Below are 19,440 nucleotides of genomic sequence, written 5' to 3' on the forward strand. Positions count from 1 at the left end.
AGTTTGAAACATGCTAGTCCATTTGACACATTGAGCAGAGGCTACATTTCACAAATACTGCATGGTGTAAAGATTTTGGGATTTTTTCATGTATTTTAATTAATAATCTTTATTATCACAAGTAGGCTTACATTAACACTGCAATGAAGTTACAGTGAAAAGCCCCTAGTCGCCACATTCCAGCGCCTGTTCGGTACACAGAGGGAGAATTCAGAATGTCCAATTCACCTAACAGCACATCTTTCGGGACTTGTGGGAGGAAACCGGAGCACCCGGAGGAAACCCACGCAGACACGGGGAGAACATGCAGACTCCGCACAGACAGTGACCCAAGCCGGGAATCGAACCCAGGGCCCTGGAGCTGTGAAGCAACAGTGCTAGCCACTGTGCTACCGAGCCGCCCATAGAGAATCAGAAACACTTCAGAATATGTTTCATTTGCCATTAGAATAGAGAGAAATTTCAGAGAAAAATGTCAGCTAATAAATCACATGAATCCTTCCTCCAGGTCATTTATAAAGTGCTGGATCCTGCCATCAAAGTCAGCGATCCCTATAGCCTGGACATCCAAGGTGAGAGAATGCAGCATTCCATGTTTCTATCTGTGTTGCTGTTGTTTGATTTTCAAAGCTGATTTAAAGTTGTTGGTTTTCCATCAGCTCCTGGCGCAGTTTTAGATTCAGAATTTTGTTTCAGCATCTTGTAAATCAGCTTTTGCACAAAGAGAATGTATTGCGAATGTTAGTGTCGTTGGAGAGGGGACTGGCCCTTTGTCCACATGGGGAGTCTGCTCAGTGTAAGGTGGCAGCCTCCCTGGAGCTTCAGGGCACCTGCAGCCTCTTGATCTGGTTCCCTTTGACCCTCAGAAGGTCCTGCCTGATAGCAAGCCTGCCCCCCCCCCCCCCCCCCCCCCCCCCACCGTCCTCAGCACAAACACCCCTAACAGAGCGACCTGTCCTGCTTTCTTTAGTTCCAGGGCCTCTTCCATGTTGCTGGCCTGGGTCTCCTGCAGTAGCAGCAGTGGCCACCACTCCTGGTGGCGCTGTTGTACTGAAGCGCTGTTGGCTCTCCGATTGGCCTGGGGGAAGAGATCTCTGCCTTACAGGAGCCCCAATGGCAGGCAGCTATTTGCCTGATGGGCACTGAATCACACCAGGGTTTCTGAGAATGTCCATGGCGGAGATGCCCCCGGCTTTCCAGCCTCTGGCATCAAATTTAGCCCAGAGAGTGCACTGGACTGGAGAGTCATACTGCACGGAAAGAGGCCCACCTTGCATGAAAGTACAATTCAATTAGTCCCACTCTCCTAACCCTGTAAATATTTCCTTGTATTCCCCCAAATTCTTTCAAAATTCATTTGCGGGATGTGTGTGTCGCTGACAAGTCCAGCATTTGTTGCCCTTCCCTAATTGCCCTTGAGAAGGTGGTGGAGAGCTGCCTTCTTGAGCTGCTGCAGTCTATGTGGTGTAGGTACACCCACTGTGCTGTTAGGCTCCTACTGCCCTTCCAGTCAGTGCATTCCACATCACAACAGCTCCTTCTGTTGTCTGAACCCAGCTGGGCAATTTCTGTTAGGTCTGGGGCTGGAGGGGGGAGACATTGCCCCAGAGGTCACAGCAAAGAAGTTGAAGTGTTTCCAGACATGGCTTGCTGAGTGAATGATGCTCGTTTCACCTTGACACATGATTGTACATCCTGTTGTGTCACCCCTTTGCGATTTTATTGCCTCTAGATCTCCTGAGAATCACTAATTTAAAAATACACTTCACCAAACTGCATACCCTTGGAGATAACCTATTGGACAGGCGAATGGAGGTCCTACAGAAGTATTATTACGCTGTGTATGAGTTGGTGGTCCGTGGCAGCTGCTTCTGTTATGGACATGCCTCCGAATGTTCTCCTGTGGCGGGGATACAAGGAGGAGTTCTGGGAATGGTAAGCCTCGTGTAGAAATGGTAGATATGTGTAAATTCTCCACCAGTTCTCTATGCTGTGGATTGAGTGAGGAGAGTGAGCGAACGCTGTAAGTGTCACAGTTTGAGACGTGTTTAATTCTGCCTGGTCCTTCCAGGTCCTGACTGGTATAGTCAGTAAACACTAAAGGCCCCATCACAACAGTTCAGAGAACAACAGGAAAATGTCTTAATGTTTACGTTTCTGTGGAAGCGGGACATACAATTCCACTTTGTTACCAAATTCAGGTGAATCATAGTCTGGAAGGTTGTGACCATATCCTTCACTGAAGATCACAGCTCCTCCTCACATTTAATCCTTTCTAACATCTCAGCTGGTTTCTCCCCACATTCTTGCCCAGATTCACGGAAGGTGTACCTGTAAACACAACACTAAAGGGTTAAACTGCGAGCAGTGCAAGAACTTCTACCATGAGTTGCCATGGAGACCAGCGGAGGTGGATAACCCACACACCTGTAAAGGTTTGGCTGATTTGCAATTCCCTCCTTCTCCTCGGGAGGTTGTTGCCTCGCTGAGTTTCTTATCTTTACACCTCCACCTGACATTGTTGTGTTTTTAAACTCCTGATTCCCCAGCCCCCTCTCGCTCCCCTCTCGCTCTATCTCTCTCTCTGGAATCTTTATTATATAAAGAGACAGATGTTGGGCAGGAATTGGGTCGAAAGTGTGTAGCAGGCTGTTTGTCCAGCTGTGGACGAGTGTTCCCTTGTGCTGATTGGACTGGGATTTAACCATATTTGTATAATCGGCCTGCCTCTGCCATAGCTGAGAGCAAGTACCCAGCAATGTGTAATCGGGCCTGTGTATGTGCCGCTGTAAAACTAATAAACATCTCCCTGTGAACCCGCTGGACGCCCCTTCTCGTTACTGCTATGTTTTTTAAAAACAATTCCGTGCTGTTTCGTTCTGTGTTAGAAGGGTGTGGGTTCAAATCTCATGCCAGAGCTTTGAGTGTATAATCCAGGCCAACACTCTTGGTGCATCAATGAGGGAGTGCAGCATTGTGGGAGATACTGGATGGGATTTGCTGGTTCAGAAACTAAGTGCTCACGCCAGCGGAGAATCGGAACATTTTCACGCTGCCACTAGGGGTGCTGTGGATGTGCGATTCCACCCATGCAAATGGGCCAGCACCTTACCAATGTGCACCCCACCTGAGTCCCAATTCTCCAAGAGTGTGATTGCTGGGGTTGGGAGCAGCGTTTAAGCGCTCCACTCACCCCAGACACTCATTCCAGCCAAGAAGATGGCTGGCCTTGCTGCGGCCGTCTGGGGTCTCCGCATAGGTGACATTAGCTATGACCTCAGTGGGTAGGCCTTGTTACCCACGAGCCAACCCCTTGCCCAAGGGAGCACCTAAAAGTTCTGGGAATCTCAGTGTGCCCGGGATGTATAGGTCATGCAAGCTGCCTGGATATCGTGCATAGGAATATAGGAACTAGGGGCAGAAGTCGGCAATCAGCCCTTCGACCCTGCTCCACCATCCAATCAGATCCTGGCTGATCTCCTCCTGGTCTCACATCCACCTCCCCACCTGTTCCCCAAATCCCTTTAACCCGTTTTAAAATCAGAAATATATCCATCTCCCTTTTGAAACCATTTAATGATTCAGACTCCCGCGCACTGTGGGGTAGCGAGTTCCACAAATTCACCACCCTCTGCGAGAAGTAGTTCCTCCTCATCTCAGTTCTGAATCCATCGCCTCCCAACCTATATCTGTGACCTCTCGTTCTAGATTTCCCCACAAGGGGGAACATTTGGTCTATATTTACTTTATCAATCCCTTTTAGTATTTCATACACCTCGATCAGATCCCCTCTCGTCCTTCTAAACTCCAGCGAGTATAATCCCAGACTGTTTAATCTCTCCTCGTACGTCAACCCTTTCATCCCCAGGATCAATCTGGTGAACCTCCTCTGAACTGCCTCCAATGTCCCACATCCTTCCTCAAATAAGGAGACCAAAACTGGGCACAATACTCCAGATGTGGTCTCACCAACACCCTGTACAATTGCAACAACACTTCTTCACTGCCCGCTTTCCCATCTATTTTAGCATCACCTGCAATGTTTGCTATGGTACACTCTGTCCCTGCTTGCAGATCATTTCTATAGATTGTAAACAGTTGAGGTCCGAGGACTGACCCCTGCGGCACCCCCACTAGTTACAGTTCACCAGCCAGAGAAGGACCCATTTACCCCGACCCTCTGCTTTCTGTCAGCCAGCCAATCCTCAATCCACTCTAGTACTCTACCCCAATCCCCTGCGTTCTTAACTTCTAACTCCGTTTTTTATGTAGCACCCTATTAATAAACACCTTCTGGAAGTCTATGATAGCGATGTTTCAGGGGCGACTTGACAAATAGCTGAATAGGATGGGAATATAGGGATAGGGGCTGGAAGTGTAGAAGGTTTTAGATTAGACAGGCAGCATGGTCGGCGCAGGCTTGGAGGGCCGAAGGGCCTGTTCCTGTGCTGTACTTTTCTTTGTCTATATATACCACATCCACAGGTCCCCCATTATCCACTTTGCTGGTTACTGCCTCAAAGAACTCCAGCAAGTTTATCAAGCATGACTTACCCTTCATGAAACCTTGCTGACAACGGTGGATTGAGCGGTGTCTGTGGTATTATCATAAATGTGAGAACTGCAAGGGTTAATGAAGTGTCTAGATCACACAGACTGAAGGAAAGATAGTGTGAGTAAGAGCAGATCATAGTTTATAATAGTGTAGAGATTAGTTGAACGTGAGTGTAGATTATACGTTAATTATCAACTGTGTATTCTTTAGGAGTACATGTCGAATCCAGTTTAGTAGTGTTAATAAATTTATAGCTTTGTTCAAGTTCAAGCTGTGGTCTTTGTGAACACTGCGCCAACCGTCCTGAATTAAGCAACACAAAGAACTCCACGTTGTCTTTCCAAATGTTTAGTCATCTCCTCCTTAATGATTGATTCCAGCAACATCCCCACCACAGAGGTCAAGCTAACCAGCCTATAGTTTCCTACTTTCTGCCTCTCCCTTTTTGAATGGGGCGTCACATTAGCGTGTTTCCAATCCACCGGAACCTTTCCAGAATCCAAGGAATTCTGAAATATCAGAACCAATCCATCCACTATCTCTGCTGTCACCTCCTTTAATACCCTAGGATGCAGGCCATCGGGTCCCGGAGACTTATCTGCCTTTAATCCCATCAGTTTATTCGATACCGTCTCGCTGGTGATGGTTATTGTACCAAGTTCCTCGGCACTAACTGCACTTTTTATCCTCTAGCTGAAGACAGAGGCAAAATATTGGTTCAGTGCCTCCGCCATCTCTGTGTTCCCCATTATTACCTCACCAGTATCGTCCTCTAAAAGGCCAAAATTTACTTTAAATATTTTCTTCCTCTTTATATACTTATAGAAGCTTTTGAAATGAAAAAATGAAAATCGCTTATTGTCACAAGCAGGCTTCAATTAAGTGAAAAGCCCCTAGTCGCTACATTCTGGCGCCTGTTCGGGGAGGCTGGTACGGGAATTGAACCGTGCTGCCGTCCTGCCTTGGTCTGCTTTAAAAGCCAGCGATTTAGCCCTGTGCTAAACCAGTGTTTATGTTTTCTGCTAGTTTCCTGTCATAGTTTATCTTGGCTCTTTTGATTATATTTTTAGTAGCCTTTTGCTGAACCTTAAAGTTCTCCCAATCCTCCATCTTACCACGAGTCTTTGCAATATGGTATTCCCTAGATTTTACCTTTATTATAGAATCCCTACAGTGCAGAAGGAAGCCAAGGAGGGATGTGATAGCCACTGGAAAGGGGGCAGAGGAGATTTACCAGGTTGCTGCCCGGGCTGGAGAGTTTTAGTTATGAAGAGAGATTGGATCGACTTGGGACTGTTTTCCTTGGAGCAGAGGAGGCTGAGGGGGGACAGGATTGAGATGTATAAAATTATGAGGGGCACAGATAGAGTTGACAGGAAGGAACGTTTCCCTTGGGGGAGGGATCAGTGACCAGGGGGCAGAGATTTAAGGTAAGGGGACAGGAGGTTTCGAGGGGATGTGAGGGAAAACCTTTTCACCCAGAGAGGGGTGGGAGTCTGGAACTCGCTGCCTGAAAGGGGGTGGAGGCAGAGACCCTCAGAACATTTAGGAAGTATTTAGAGGTGCGCTTGCGATCCCAGGGCGGACACGGCTATGGGCCGAGTGCTGGGAAATGGGATTAGAATAGTTAGGTGGTCGTGTTTGACCGGTCCAGAGGGGATGGGCCGAAGGGCCTGTTCTGTGCTGTGGACGTGTGACTTTATTCTGAAGCTAGAGATTTACGTATCTGCTTGTTTCACTGGAACATTAATCTGCCTTTAACTGGCCTCAGCATCTGTTACTTGAAGCAATAATACTTTACAGCCTTAAGCAGAAACGAGTTAAACAGCTACACCATTGACCGCTCTGGGACTGTCACAAAACAGTTGGTTTGCGGAGTGCACAAACAGAGGCAGCCATTGGTTCATATCCTGTCAGGAGCATGTGCGATTGGTGTTTCGCTCCCTGCAAACCTCAGCTCCATCAACAGCTTTGTAAAACAACAGCGTTTTGGTGACGCCGCAAAGCTGCCCAATGAATCATCACTCCCTTGATGGGAAAGAAAGGAATAATAGAGGAGTAAATCAATAGGATGGGACAATGAGGAGTGGGGGGAGCCTCGTGTGGAGCACGATCACCAGTGTTGACCAGTTGAATCAAATGGCCTCTTTCTGTGCTCTGCATTCCGTTGTCTAACGATCTGGCGCAGTTGGGAGTTGTACTGTGAACTGGCACAGCTGCAGTGGGCTGAATGGCCTCCTTCTGTACTGTTACCATTCGATAAACCTGGTTAAGTCTGTCACATTTGAAGCTGAAGTGGGTGAGTTGCCAGACACGGATTAGAAAACAGCCCAAGCCTAGCCAACCTCGCTTCATCAATTTGTTAACCTTAAGAAATGGGGGGACAGTAAAAGAAAAAGAAAAACGTCAGGCTTACGTTAGTTTTAATTGTTTGAATCCTACCCACCAAGGACAGGAGGGTTGTTCCACCAATGCAGGTCGGGTTTGACACTGTCCATCAGGCTTGAGGAATTTGACTTGGGATATGTGGCCACCCTGACCCCCAAGAGCAAACCCATGTTAGAGAGGCGGAAAGGGAACGAACCCAACTGGGCTCGCCTCCCAGGCAGTTAACCAGGAAACCTTCACTCTTGTTGAGATTTCATTTAGAACCAGAGAACGGCCCAAAGGTATTCAGCATCTTCATTGTGCCGTGTGTGGAGGGAGTTGTCCGCTGCCCATATGCATTGACTCCCTTAGCATCCATAAATCTACCCCACCTTGAATATACTCAGCGTCGGAACATCTGCAGATGTCTGGGGTAGAGAATTCTCAAACATTCACCGAGTGTCAAAGTGTCTCAGTCTTGACTCTGTGTTTAAGATTCCCCGGCCGGATGTAAAGTTTTCTCATTATGTACCCTGTCCAATCCCTTCAGAACTTTCAATATATTAATTAGATAATTCTCCTTCTTCGAAAGCCCTCTCCCTAATTCTTCAGAACCTGACACACACGCTGAGAAGTAAGGGCTTCATTGGGGTTTGACGATGTTTATCTGGAAACCAATGTTATCCAGTGATTTTATTTCAGATCAGAAGGAAATACTTATCAGCAGAAGTAAACCATTCGGCCCCTCGAGCCTGCTCTGCCATTCTGTGAGATCATCGCTGATCCGATGGGCGGCAGGGTAGCACAGGGGTTAGCACTGTTGCTTCACAGCTCCAGGGTCCCAGGTTCGATTCCCCGTTGGGTCACTGTCTGTGTGGAGTCTGCACGTTCTCCCCGTGTCTGCGTGGGTTTTCTCCGGGGGCTCCGGTTTCCTCCCAGAAGTCCCGAAAGACGTGCTGTTAGGTGAATCGGACATTCTGAATTCTCCCTCGGTGTACCCGAACATGCGCCGGAAAGTGGCGATTCGGGGCTTTTCACAGTAACTTCATTGCAGTGTTAATGTAAGCCTACTTGTGACAATAAATATTCTTATTATTATTTAAGGGGCAGTAACGTTGGTGGAAAGTGTTCCTGGGAACGCTGGCAGTCGGGCATTATATAACAAATTTATCCAAGAGGCAAACGTATGGCCAAATCCATCTCCCGAGAATATCAAAAACATTCCCGCTCCACCGCACAGAAAGAGACCATTCAGCCCACCATATCCATGCTGGTTCTGTGGAAGAGTGATCCAATCAGGCCCTCTGATACTTCTCCTGACGCCCAGCAACTGTCTCTCCATTCCAACTATTCCTCAAATCGTCCAATCTGCCACGGCCTCTTCAGGCAGTGCCTACCCCGATCACCACTCGCTAAATCGACTAAATGATCCTCATCTACTTCTCTGGATTATCTTCCATCTGTGTGCTCAGCCTGTCACTCTCTCTTTCCTCAAAACTCTTCCTGTGTCTGAACACCTCGGTCAAATCTCCGAATCTCCTCCACTCGAAGGAAGACGATCCCAGTTTCCCCAGTCACACTAACCCAAGTCTCTCTTTCCTGATCCCTTTCTAAGAAATCTCCTTTGTATCCTGTCCAGATACGAGGTGCCAGGAAATGCAATACTCCCGCTGAGGCAGAACCGACATTTTACAAAGGGTTTTTCATGAACTAACATGCTATTGTTCCTCTACTTTATGTTCATGTATTAATAACTCTGCTGTGCCATCTGCTGTTAGATCAGCCCTCACAGCTTTCCTGTCACCTTCAAACACTATTCCTGCATCTGGTTTGAAATTGTACCACTTTGATTGTAAGTGCTGTTCAACATTCTGCCTGTTGGTTTCTCCCTCAGAGTGCAACTGTAACAACCACGCAACCAGCTGCCATTTTGACATGGCTGTATTCGTAGCCACGGGCAACCTGAGTGGGGGGGTGTGTGAAGACTGTCAACACAACACGATGGGCAGGAACTGTGAGCTGTGTAAACCCTTTTATTACCGGAATCCCAACGCAGACATCCGCTCCGAGAACGCCTGCATCCGTAAGTCTTGTCTGAAAGATGGCTCCTGTGATAGTGCGGCACTCCCTCAGTACTGACCCTCTGACAGTGCGGCACTCCCTCAGTACTGACCCGCTGACAGTGCGGCTCTCCCTCAGTACTGACCCTCTGACAGTGCGGCACTCCCTCAGTACTGACCCTCTGACAGTGCGGCACTCCCTCAGTACTGACCCTCTGACAGTGCGGCACTCCCTCAGTACTGACCCTCTGACAGTGCGGCTCTCCCTCAGTACTGACCCTCTGACAGTGCAGCACTCCCTCAGTACTGACTCTCTGACAGTGCGGCACTCCCTCAGTGCTGACCCTCTGACAGTGCAGCACTCTCTCAGTACTGACCCTCTGACAGTGCAGCACTCCCTCAGTACTGACCCTCTGACAGTGCAGCACTCCCTGAGTACTGACGCTCTGACAGTGCAGCACTCCCTCAGTACTGACCCTCTGACAGTGCAGCACTCCCTCAGTACTGACCCTCTGACAGTGTAGTTCTCCCTCAGTACTGACCCTCTGACAGTGCGGCACTCCCTCAATACTGACCCTCTGACAGTGCGGCACTCCCTCAGTACTGACCCTCTGACAGTGCAGCACTCCCTCAGTACTGACCCTCTGACAGTGCAGCACTCCCTCAGCACTGACCCTCTGACAGTGCGGCACTCCCTCAGTACTGACCCTCTGACAGTGCGGCACTCCCTCAGTACTGACCCTCTGACAGTGCTGCACTCCCTCAGTACTGACCCTCTGACAGTGCAGCACTCCCTCAGTACTGACCCTCTGACAGTGCAGCACTCCCTCAGCACTGACCCTCTGACAGTGCGGCACTCCCTCAGTACTGACCCTCTGATAGTGCGGCGCTCCCTCAGCACTGACCCTCTGACAGTGCGGCACTCCCTCAGTACTGACCCTCTGACAGTGCAGCACTCCCTCAGTACTGACCCTCTGATAGTGCGGCGCTCCCTCAGCACTGACCCTCTGACAGTGCGGCACTCCCTCAGTACTGACCCTCTGACAGTGCAGCACTCCCTCAGCACTGACCCTCTGACAGTGCAGCACTCCCTCAGTACTGACCCTCTGACAGTGTAGTTCTCCCTCAGTACTGACCCTCTGACAGTGCGGCACTCCCTCAATACTGACCCTCTGACAGTGCGGCACTCCCTCAGTACTGACTCTCTGACAGTGCAGCACTCCCTCAGTACTGACCCTCTGACAGTGCGGCACTCCCTCAGTACTGACCCTCTGACAGTGTAGTTCTCCCTCAGTACTGACCCTCTGACAGTGCAGCACTCCCTCAGTACTGACCCTCTGACAGTGCAGCACTCCCTCAGCACTGACCCTCTGACAGTGCGGCACTCCCTCAGTACTGACCCTCTGACAGTGCGGCACTCCCTCAGTACTGACCCTCTGACAGTGCTGCACTCCCTCAGTACTGACCCTCTGACAGTGCAGCACTCCCTCAGTACTGACCCTCTGACAGTGCAGCACTCCCTCAGCACTGACCCTCTGACAGTGCGGCACTCCCTCAGTACTGACCCTCTGATAGTGCGGCGCTCCCTCAGCACTGACCCTCTGACAGTGCGGCACTCCCTCAGTACTGACCCTCTGACAGTGCAGCACTCCCTCAGTACTGACCCTCTGATAGTGCGGCGCTCCCTCAGCACTGACCCTCTGACAGTGCGGCACTCCCTCAGTACTGACCCTCTGACAGTGCGGCACTCCCTCAGTACTGACCCTCTGGCAGTGCGGCACTCCCTCAGTACTGACCCTCTGACAGTGCAGCACTCCCTCAGTACTGACCCTCTGACAGTGCAGCACTCCCTCAGTACTGACCCTCTGATAGTGCGGCGCTCCCTCAGCACTGACCCTCTGACAGTGCGGCACTCCCTCAATACTGACTCTCTGACAGTGCGGCACTCCCTCAGTACTGACCCTCTGGCAGTGCGGCACTCCCTCAGTACTGACCCTCTGACAGTGCGGCACTCCCTCAGTACTGACCCTCTGGCAGTGCGGCACTCCCTCAGTACTGACCCTCTGACAGTGCAGCACTCCCTCAGTACTGACCCTCTGATAGTGCGGCGCTCCCTCAGCACTGACCCTCTGACAGTGCGGCACTCCCTCAATACTGACTCTCTGACAGTGCAGCACTCCCTCAGTACTGATCCTCTGGCAGTGCGGCACTCCCTCAGTACTGACCCTCTGACAGTGCGGCACTCCCTCAGTACTGACCCTCTGACAGTGCGGCACTCCCTCAGTACTGACCCTCTGGCAGTGCGGCACTCCCTCAGTACTGACCCTCTGGCAGTGCAGCACTCCCTCAGTACTGACCCTCTGACAGTGCAGCACTCCCACAGTACTGACCCTCTGACAGTGCAGCACTCCCTCAGTACTGACCCAGTGACAGTGCAGCACTCCCTCAGTACTGACCCTCTGATAGTGCGGCGCTCCCTCAGCACTGACCCTCTGACAGTGCGGCACTCCCTCAGTACTGACCCTCTGACAGTGCGGCACTCCCTCAGTACTGACCCTCTGGCAGTGCGGCACTCCCTCAGTACTGACCCTCTGACAGTGCGACACTCCCTCAGTACTGACCCTCTGACAGTGCGGCACTCCCTCAGTACTGACCCTCTGACAGTGTAGTTCTCCCTCAGTACTGACCCTCTGACAGTGCGGCACTCCCTCAGCACTGACCCTCTGACAGTGCAGCACTCCCTCAGTACTGACCCTCTGACAGTGCGGCACTCCCTCAGTACTGACCCTCTGACAGTGCGGCACTCCCTCAGTACTGACCCTCTGACAGTGCGGCACTCCCTTAGTACTGACCCTCTGACAGTGCAGCACTCCCTCAGTACTGACCCTCTGACAGTGCAGCACTCCCTCAGTACTGACCCTCACAGTGCAGCACACCCTCAGTACTGACCCTCTGACAGTGCGGCACTCCCTCAGCACTGACCCTCTGACAGTGCGGCACTCCCTCAGTACTGACCCTCTGACAGTGCAGCACTCCCTCAGTACTGACCCTCTGACAGTGCAGCACTCCCTCAGTACTGACCCTCTGACAGTGTGGCACTCCCTCAGTACTGACCCTCTGACAGTGCAGCACTCCCTCAGTACTGACCCTCTGACAGTGCAGCGCTCCCTCAGTACTGACCCCCTGACAGTGCAGTCAGTACTGACCCTCTGATAGTGCGGCACTCCCTCAGTACTGCCCCTCTGACAGTGCGGCACTCCCTCAGTACTGACCCTCTGACAGTGCGGCACTCCCTCAGTACTGACCCTCTGACAGACTCCCTCAGTACTGACCCTCACAGTGCGGCACTCCCTCAGTACTGACCCTCACAGTGCGGCACTCCCTCAGTCCTGACCCTCTGACAGTGCAGCACTCCCTCAGTACTGACCCTCTGACAGTGCAGCACTCCCTCAGTACTGACCCTCTGACAGTGCAGCAATCCCTCAGTACTGACCCTCTGACAGTGCGGCACTCCCTCAGTACTGACCCTCTGACAGTGGAGCACTCCCTCAGTACTGACCCTCTGACAATGCAGCACTCCCTCAGTACGGACCCTCTGACAGTGCAGTACTTCCTCAGTACTGACCCTCTGACATTGCAGCACTCCCTCAGTACTGACCCTCTGACAGTGCAGCAATCCGTCAGTACTGACCCTCTGACAGTGCAGCACTCCCTCAGCACTGACCCTCTGACAGTGCGGCACTCCCTCAGCGCTGACCCTCTGACAGTGCAGCACTCCCTCAGTACTGACTCTCTGACAGTGCAGCACTCCCTCAGTACTGACCCTCTGACAGTGCGGCACTCCCTCAGTGCTGACCCTCTGACAGTGCAGCACTCCCTCAGTACTGACCCTCTGACAGTGCAGCACTCCCTCAGTACTGACCCTCTGACAGTGCGGCACTCCCTCAGTACTGACCCTCTGACAGTGCAGCACTCCCTCAGTACTGACCCTCTGACAGTGCGGCACTCCCTCAGTACTGACCCTCTGACAGTGTGGCACTCCCTCGGTACTGACCCTCTGACAGTGCAGCACTGTAGTGATACTCAGATAACAATATACATGATCAATGTATGCAAATGTAGTACAGTCATTTCAACACTAGATGGCTCACAGTCAGATACTATAAAAACTGGTTTCCCGCCTTTTCTAAGTCAGATGACATGATATGATTCAGAACAGTGAGCAGCAAGCAAGACATATAATAGCTAGAGTGAGAGAAGTTAGAACTAGTGTGTTATAATAGTATATAGTTATATAGTTAGGGTAGCAAGGATAATCCAGTGAACTACAGGCCGGTGAGCCTTACTTCAGTGGTAGGGAAATTACTGGAGAGAATTCTTCGAGACAGGGTCTACTCCCATTTGGAAGCAAATGGACGTATTAGAGAGAGGCAGCATGGTTTTGTGAAGGGGAGGTCGTGTCTCACTAACTTGATAGAGTTTTTCGAGGAGGTCACTAAGATGATTGATGCAGGTAGGGCAGTGGATGTTGTCTATATGGACTTCAGAAAGGCCTTTGACAAGGTCCCTCATGGTAGACTAGTACAAAAGGTGAAGTCACACGGGATCAGGGGTGAGCTGGCAAGGTGGATACAGAACTGGCTAGGTCATAGAAGGCAGAGAGTAGCAATGGAAGGATGCTTTTCTAATTGGAGGGCTGTGACCAGTGGTGTTCCACAGGGATCAGTGCTGGGACCTTTGCTCTTTGTAGTATATATAAATGATTTGGAGGAAAATGTAACTGGTCTGATTAGTAAGTTTGCAGACGACACAAAGGTTGGCGGAATTGCGGATAGCGATGAGGACTGTCAGAGGATACAGTAGGATTTAGATTGTTTGGAGACTTGGGCGGAGAGATGGCAGATGGAGTTTAATCCGGACAAATGTGAGGTAATGCATTTTGGAAGGTCTAATGCAGGTAGGGAATACACAGTGAATGGTCGAACCCTCAAGAGTATTGAAAGTCAAAGAGATCTAGGAGTACAGGTCCACAGGTCATTGAAAGGGGCAACACAGGTGGAGAAGGTAGTCAAGAAGGCATACGGCATGCTTGCCTTCATTGGCCGGGGCATTGAGTATAAGAATTGGCAAGCCATGTTGCAGCTGTATAGAACCTTAGTTAGGCCACACTTGGAGTATAGTGTTCAATTCTGGTCGCCACACTACCAGAAGGATGTGGAGGCTTTAGAGAGGGTGCAGAAGAGATTTACCAGAATGTTGCCTGGTATGGAGGGCATTAGCTATGAGGAGCGGTTGAATAAACTCTGTTTGTTCTCACTGGAACGAAGGGGGTTGAGGGGAGACCTGATAGAGGTCTACAAAATTATGAGGGGCATAGACAGAGTGGATAGTCAGAGGCTTTTCCCCAGGGTAGAGGGGTCAATTACTAGGGGGCATAGGTGAGAGGGGCAAGGTTTAGAGTAGATGTACGAGGCAAGTTTTTTACGCAGAGGGTAGTGGATGCCTGGAACTCGCTACCGGAGGAGGTGGTGGAAGCAGGGACGATAGTGACATTTAAGGGGCATCTTGACAAATACATGAATAGGATGGGAATAGAGGGATACGGACCCAGGAAGTGTAGAAGATTGTAGTTTAGTCGGGCAGCATGGTCGGCACGGGCTTGGAGGGCCGAAGGGCCTGTTCCTGTGCTGTACATTTCTTTGTTCTTTGTTCTTTGTTATCTGTATTGTACTTTAATTCTTTATTGTTAGTTTTGTATTGAGTAAAAGGACTCACTGTTTATTATTTTATTACTCATTAAATAGTTCATCTTTCAACAAGAAGACTATTGGTCATTTTATCATCCTGGTGGATTCAAGAGTAATATATATATTTTAGATAAGTCATTATTTAAAATATAACATGGTACCAGTGAGTTATAAATCTTTTTAGAAAGACTAACAAAGATTTAGTATAGAAAAGAAGAAAGAAGAAAGAATAAACTGATTCAACTATTCGACTTAGCAATCATCGCAACTTTGAAAACTTTGACGCAAACGACCTATTAATGGACCAAGTTCAAGCACCAAGACATCTAAAGACCACTGGTAATTTAAATTGGAAGTTGTTTAAGCAGAAATTTCAACTTTACCTAGAAGCTACTGATTTAAGTGCGGCGCCAGAAGCTCGAAGGATCGCGTTATTTCTGTCCCTAGCAGAACAGCAAGCAATCAAAATATTCAACTTTGATCAAGTGATCACTAAGTTTGATGAAGATTGTAAAATGCAGACAAATAAGATTTTTGAACAACTGAAATTTCACCGGAGAATTCAAAAAACTGCTGAACCTGTGAATAATTTCATCACAGATCTCAAGCTCTTAGCTAAAATGTGTAACCACGGAGATCTGCATGATTCACTTGTCAGAGATCAAATAATATATGGTATACTTGATGATAATGTCAGAGATGCGTTAATTCGTCAAAATGATTTAACTGTACAAATCGAGATTGACAAATGTATAACAGCAGAACAGACCAGACGCCAGTAACTAACATTTTATCCAAAAGAAAAAAGCGTGAACCTCTACCACGAGGCAGAGAAAATTAAAATGATGTCGCAAGCGAAGCAGAAATCTGTAAGGAACGGAAGCGATCCCCTGCAAGCATTTCCGAGCTCTGCACATGCGCACTACGCACCAAAATGCGAGACATTCAAGAAGAAGTCTACGCATGCGTATACGTCACAATTACGTCATGACGACAACGTAATTACGTGTCACAGGTGTGGGAACGCCCACTTAAAGGGGAATTGTCCAGCTTTTGGCAAACAATGTTTAAAATGTCAGAAACTCACCCATTATTCTTCACAATGTCAATCAACTGCTACATACATTCCTCCTGCACACAAAGCGTATCACAAAGTACGAGCTGTGGACAAAACAGAAGAAATCAACAATCAAGAAGATTTCACGGAAGATGACGATATTTTCTCACCTTCTTCGTTGGTGTAGTTGATTTGTCCATCAAGCATGATCTACAAGCAAGCAAGGATCATCTTAAAACAATGAAGTTACTTCATCGAGAGTATGAGAAAAATCTTCAAGCAACGGAAGAACAAAAAGTCAACATAGTAAGAACCGAGTGGATGACTACTGTGTATGTTAACACAATTCCAATCACTTTTAACTTGGATACCGGTGCCTCGGCGAATCTTTTGAATTCCAAGGACCTGTCCAAGATCAAGAGTCATTATGAAATGTTTCCTCCAGAATGCTCATTGCGTGATTACAATGGCAACCCCATTTTTTCCACATGGATCCTGCTACCTAAGTGTCACAAACAGAGACATTCAACAACAAGTAAGGTTCAAGATTGCCAATGATACTTGTTCGTCATTACTTGGAGCACAAGCATGCAAAGATTTGCAACTCATACAGAGAATCGTCATGAATACCTGTCAATCACGTGCACTCAATGATGATGTTCAGCAACTCTTCCAGCAATAGCCAAATGTTTTTCAAGCTATGGGCACGTTACCTTTTCAGTACAAAATCCAACTGAAAAAGGATGCCAAATTAGTGATCCATCCACCTAGACGTGTTCCTTCTCCACTTAAAGATCGACTGAAAGCTGAATTGTCAAGACTTCACACTCGAGGAATAATCTCTAAGGTTACTCAACCTGCTGACTGGGTAAGCTCCCTAGTCTATGTAAAGAAACCTACAGGTGAAATAAGAACCTGCATGGACCCAACAGATCTCAATAAAAGTATCAAGAGAGAGCATTATCCAATACCAAAGAAAGAAGATTTAACTGCTGGGATGGCAAATGCTAAAATATTTTCCAAGCTTTGATGCGTCTGAAGGATTTTGGCAGATGCAGTTAGAAGACTCCAGCAAACTTCTTTGTACTTTTGATACAGCTTTGGGAAGGTACTGTTTCAATAGGATCCCTTTTGGTATCATATCTGCTTCTGAAATTTTTCACAGAACAATGGAACAGATGAGCGAGAACATAAAAGGAGTTTGGGTTTATGTTGACGACATAATCGTCTGGTCAACAAGGCCTGAAGAGCATATCAAGCGTCTTCTGGAGGTTTTCCAGAGAATTGACAACTATGGTTTAAAGTTAAACAAGGCCAAGTGCATGTTTGCGGCCTCACCTTTAAAATTCCGAGGTGACGTTACGGCTGAAGGCCGTATCCAGATCAGATCAAGACAAAGTGCAAGCTATCCAAATGCCCAAAGATAAGAAGGCTGTCTTACGCTTTCTCGGATTTGTCAACTTTCTAGGAAAGTTCATTTCAAATCTATCCTCGAGAACAACTGCTCCACGTCAATTATCAGAAAGACCACAGAATTCATCTGGACTGACAGACATACTGCAGAATGGACTGATTTGAAACAAAACCGACAAAACCAACCAAAGTTTCAACTGATGCAAATAAAAATGGCACAGGTGCTGTTTTACACAACAAGACTGTTTTGACAATTGGGTTCCTATTTCCTATGCGTCAAGATCAATGACTGACACTGCGTGTAGGTACATCCAAATCGAAAAAGGGTGTCGAGGGTTAGTCACGGGGATTTCCAAATTCCACGACTACATATATGGTCTACCCAAATTCACAGTGGAAACTGACCATCGTCCACTCGTACAATTCATAGAACAAAACTTAAATGACATGACTCCCAGACTTCAACGTTTAATGATGAAATTGAGAAGATACGATTTCACACTGAAGTATACACCAGGTGAAGCTGATACTTTATCCAGGTCAGTCAACACTGACATTCTCCAAGAAGAATCCATCAATGATGTTGATTCACATTTGCAGCTATTCAGAGAATTACTACCTGTATCAGATGTCAAATTTCAGCAAATGTGCATTGAGACACAGAAAGATACCATGTTGATGAAAGTTATGAAACATCTTCAAGAAGGATGGCCCAAAGGTAATTGTCCGCAATATCAATCCATTCAGTCAGAACTGACTATTGTAGATGGTATACTGCTGAGACAAGATCGCATTGTAATTCCACAAAGCATGCGTTCTGAAATACTGTCGAGATTACATGAGGGTCATCTGGGCATTGAAAAATGTAGAAGACGTGGCAGACAGTCTTATCTATTGGCCTGGTATCAACAATGATATTGCAAACATGATATCGTCGTGTTCAACATGTCGATCCCATCAAAGTCAGCAATGCAAAGGACCACTGCAGCCACATGATCTAGTAACATCACCATGGATCTAGTAACATCACCATGGATCTAGTAACATCACCATGGATCTAGTAACATCACCATGGATCTAGTAACATCACCATGGATCAAGGTTGGTGCTGATCTTTTTCACATTTTTGGAAAAGACTATCTTGTAGTCATTGACTATTTTTCCAATTTTCCTGAGTTAGTGAAACTGAACGACATCACATCCGACAATGTCATAAAGGCATGCAAGGAGATACTTGCCAGACATGGTATTCCCAGTAGCGTAATGTCTGACAATGGCCCTTGTGTCTCAAGTCATGAATGGCACGATTTCTCATTGAAATACAACTTTCAACGTGTTACTTCAAGCCCACGCTTTCCGCAATCGAATGGAAAAGCAGAGAAAGGTGTTCACATCATGAAATAGCTACTTAGCAAATCTAAAGAATCTGATTCTGATTTTTACTTAGTTTTACTCAATTACAGAACATCTCCTCTATCAACAGGCTCATCTCCATCTCAAATGTTGTACAACAGAGTGTTGAGGACACTCAATTCAGCCAGAGAGTGGTGGGTCTGTGGAATTCATTGCCACAGAGGGCGGTGGAGGCCGGGACGTTGAGTGTCTTTCAGACAGAAGTTGATAAATTCTTGATTTCTCGAGGAATTAAGGGCTATGGAGAGAGAGCGGGTAAATGGAGTTGAAATCAGCCATGATTGAATGGTGGAGTGGACTCGATGGGCCGAATGGCCTTACTTCCGCTCCTATGTCTTATGGTCTTATGGTCAATTACACTTTCCTGATGAAGAACAACAAAATCTTTTTAAAAGAATGCAACAACAGAAAATGAGTCAGAAAATATATTTTGATCAACATTCGAAAGAACTGTCTACTCTATCTGATGATGATATAGTTCGATTCAGACTTCCTGAAGGAGGTTGGTCTGACAAAGCTCACATAATTAGGCAATTCTTACCAAGATCTGATCTGATCAAAACTTCTGATGGAACCATTCGAAGAAGAAAGAGATCTACTTCAAGTCAAAGATACTGTCAACATTTTTCCAGATCTTGATTTGAACCAGACTGTTTCCAAACAGCTTGAGAGAAGACTGCAATCCAATGTACTGATTCACAACACACTGGAAAATTCTTCATCACCTTTGAAGTTGAGAAGATCGACAAGGAGAAGAAGACCCGATCGTCTGAATTGGTGAACTTTTTCAATAATCTAGTGATTACTGGATACTGTTTACACTGCCTT

General features: G+C 47.8%; 1 protein-coding gene across 1 annotated transcript in view; it reads left to right on the top strand.

The window, feature by feature from the left end:
* Window positions 1-19,440, top strand: part of lamb2l (laminin, beta 2-like) — a 334,455-nt gene that overhangs the window by 149,849 nt on the left and 165,166 nt on the right. Inside the window, exons 7-10 of the mRNA XM_072473107.1 lie at window positions 509-572; window positions 1,733-1,935; window positions 2,315-2,435; window positions 8,817-9,005. Of these exons, the coding sequence (XP_072329208.1) occupies window positions 509-572; window positions 1,733-1,935; window positions 2,315-2,435; window positions 8,817-9,005 (577 nt within the window). The remainder of the gene's footprint in view (window positions 1-508; window positions 573-1,732; window positions 1,936-2,314; window positions 2,436-8,816; window positions 9,006-19,440) is intronic.

This window comes from Scyliorhinus torazame, chromosome 13 (genome assembly GCF_047496885.1).
Source record: "Scyliorhinus torazame isolate Kashiwa2021f chromosome 13, sScyTor2.1, whole genome shotgun sequence".
NCBI lineage: Eukaryota > Metazoa > Chordata > Chondrichthyes > Carcharhiniformes > Scyliorhinidae > Scyliorhinus > Scyliorhinus torazame.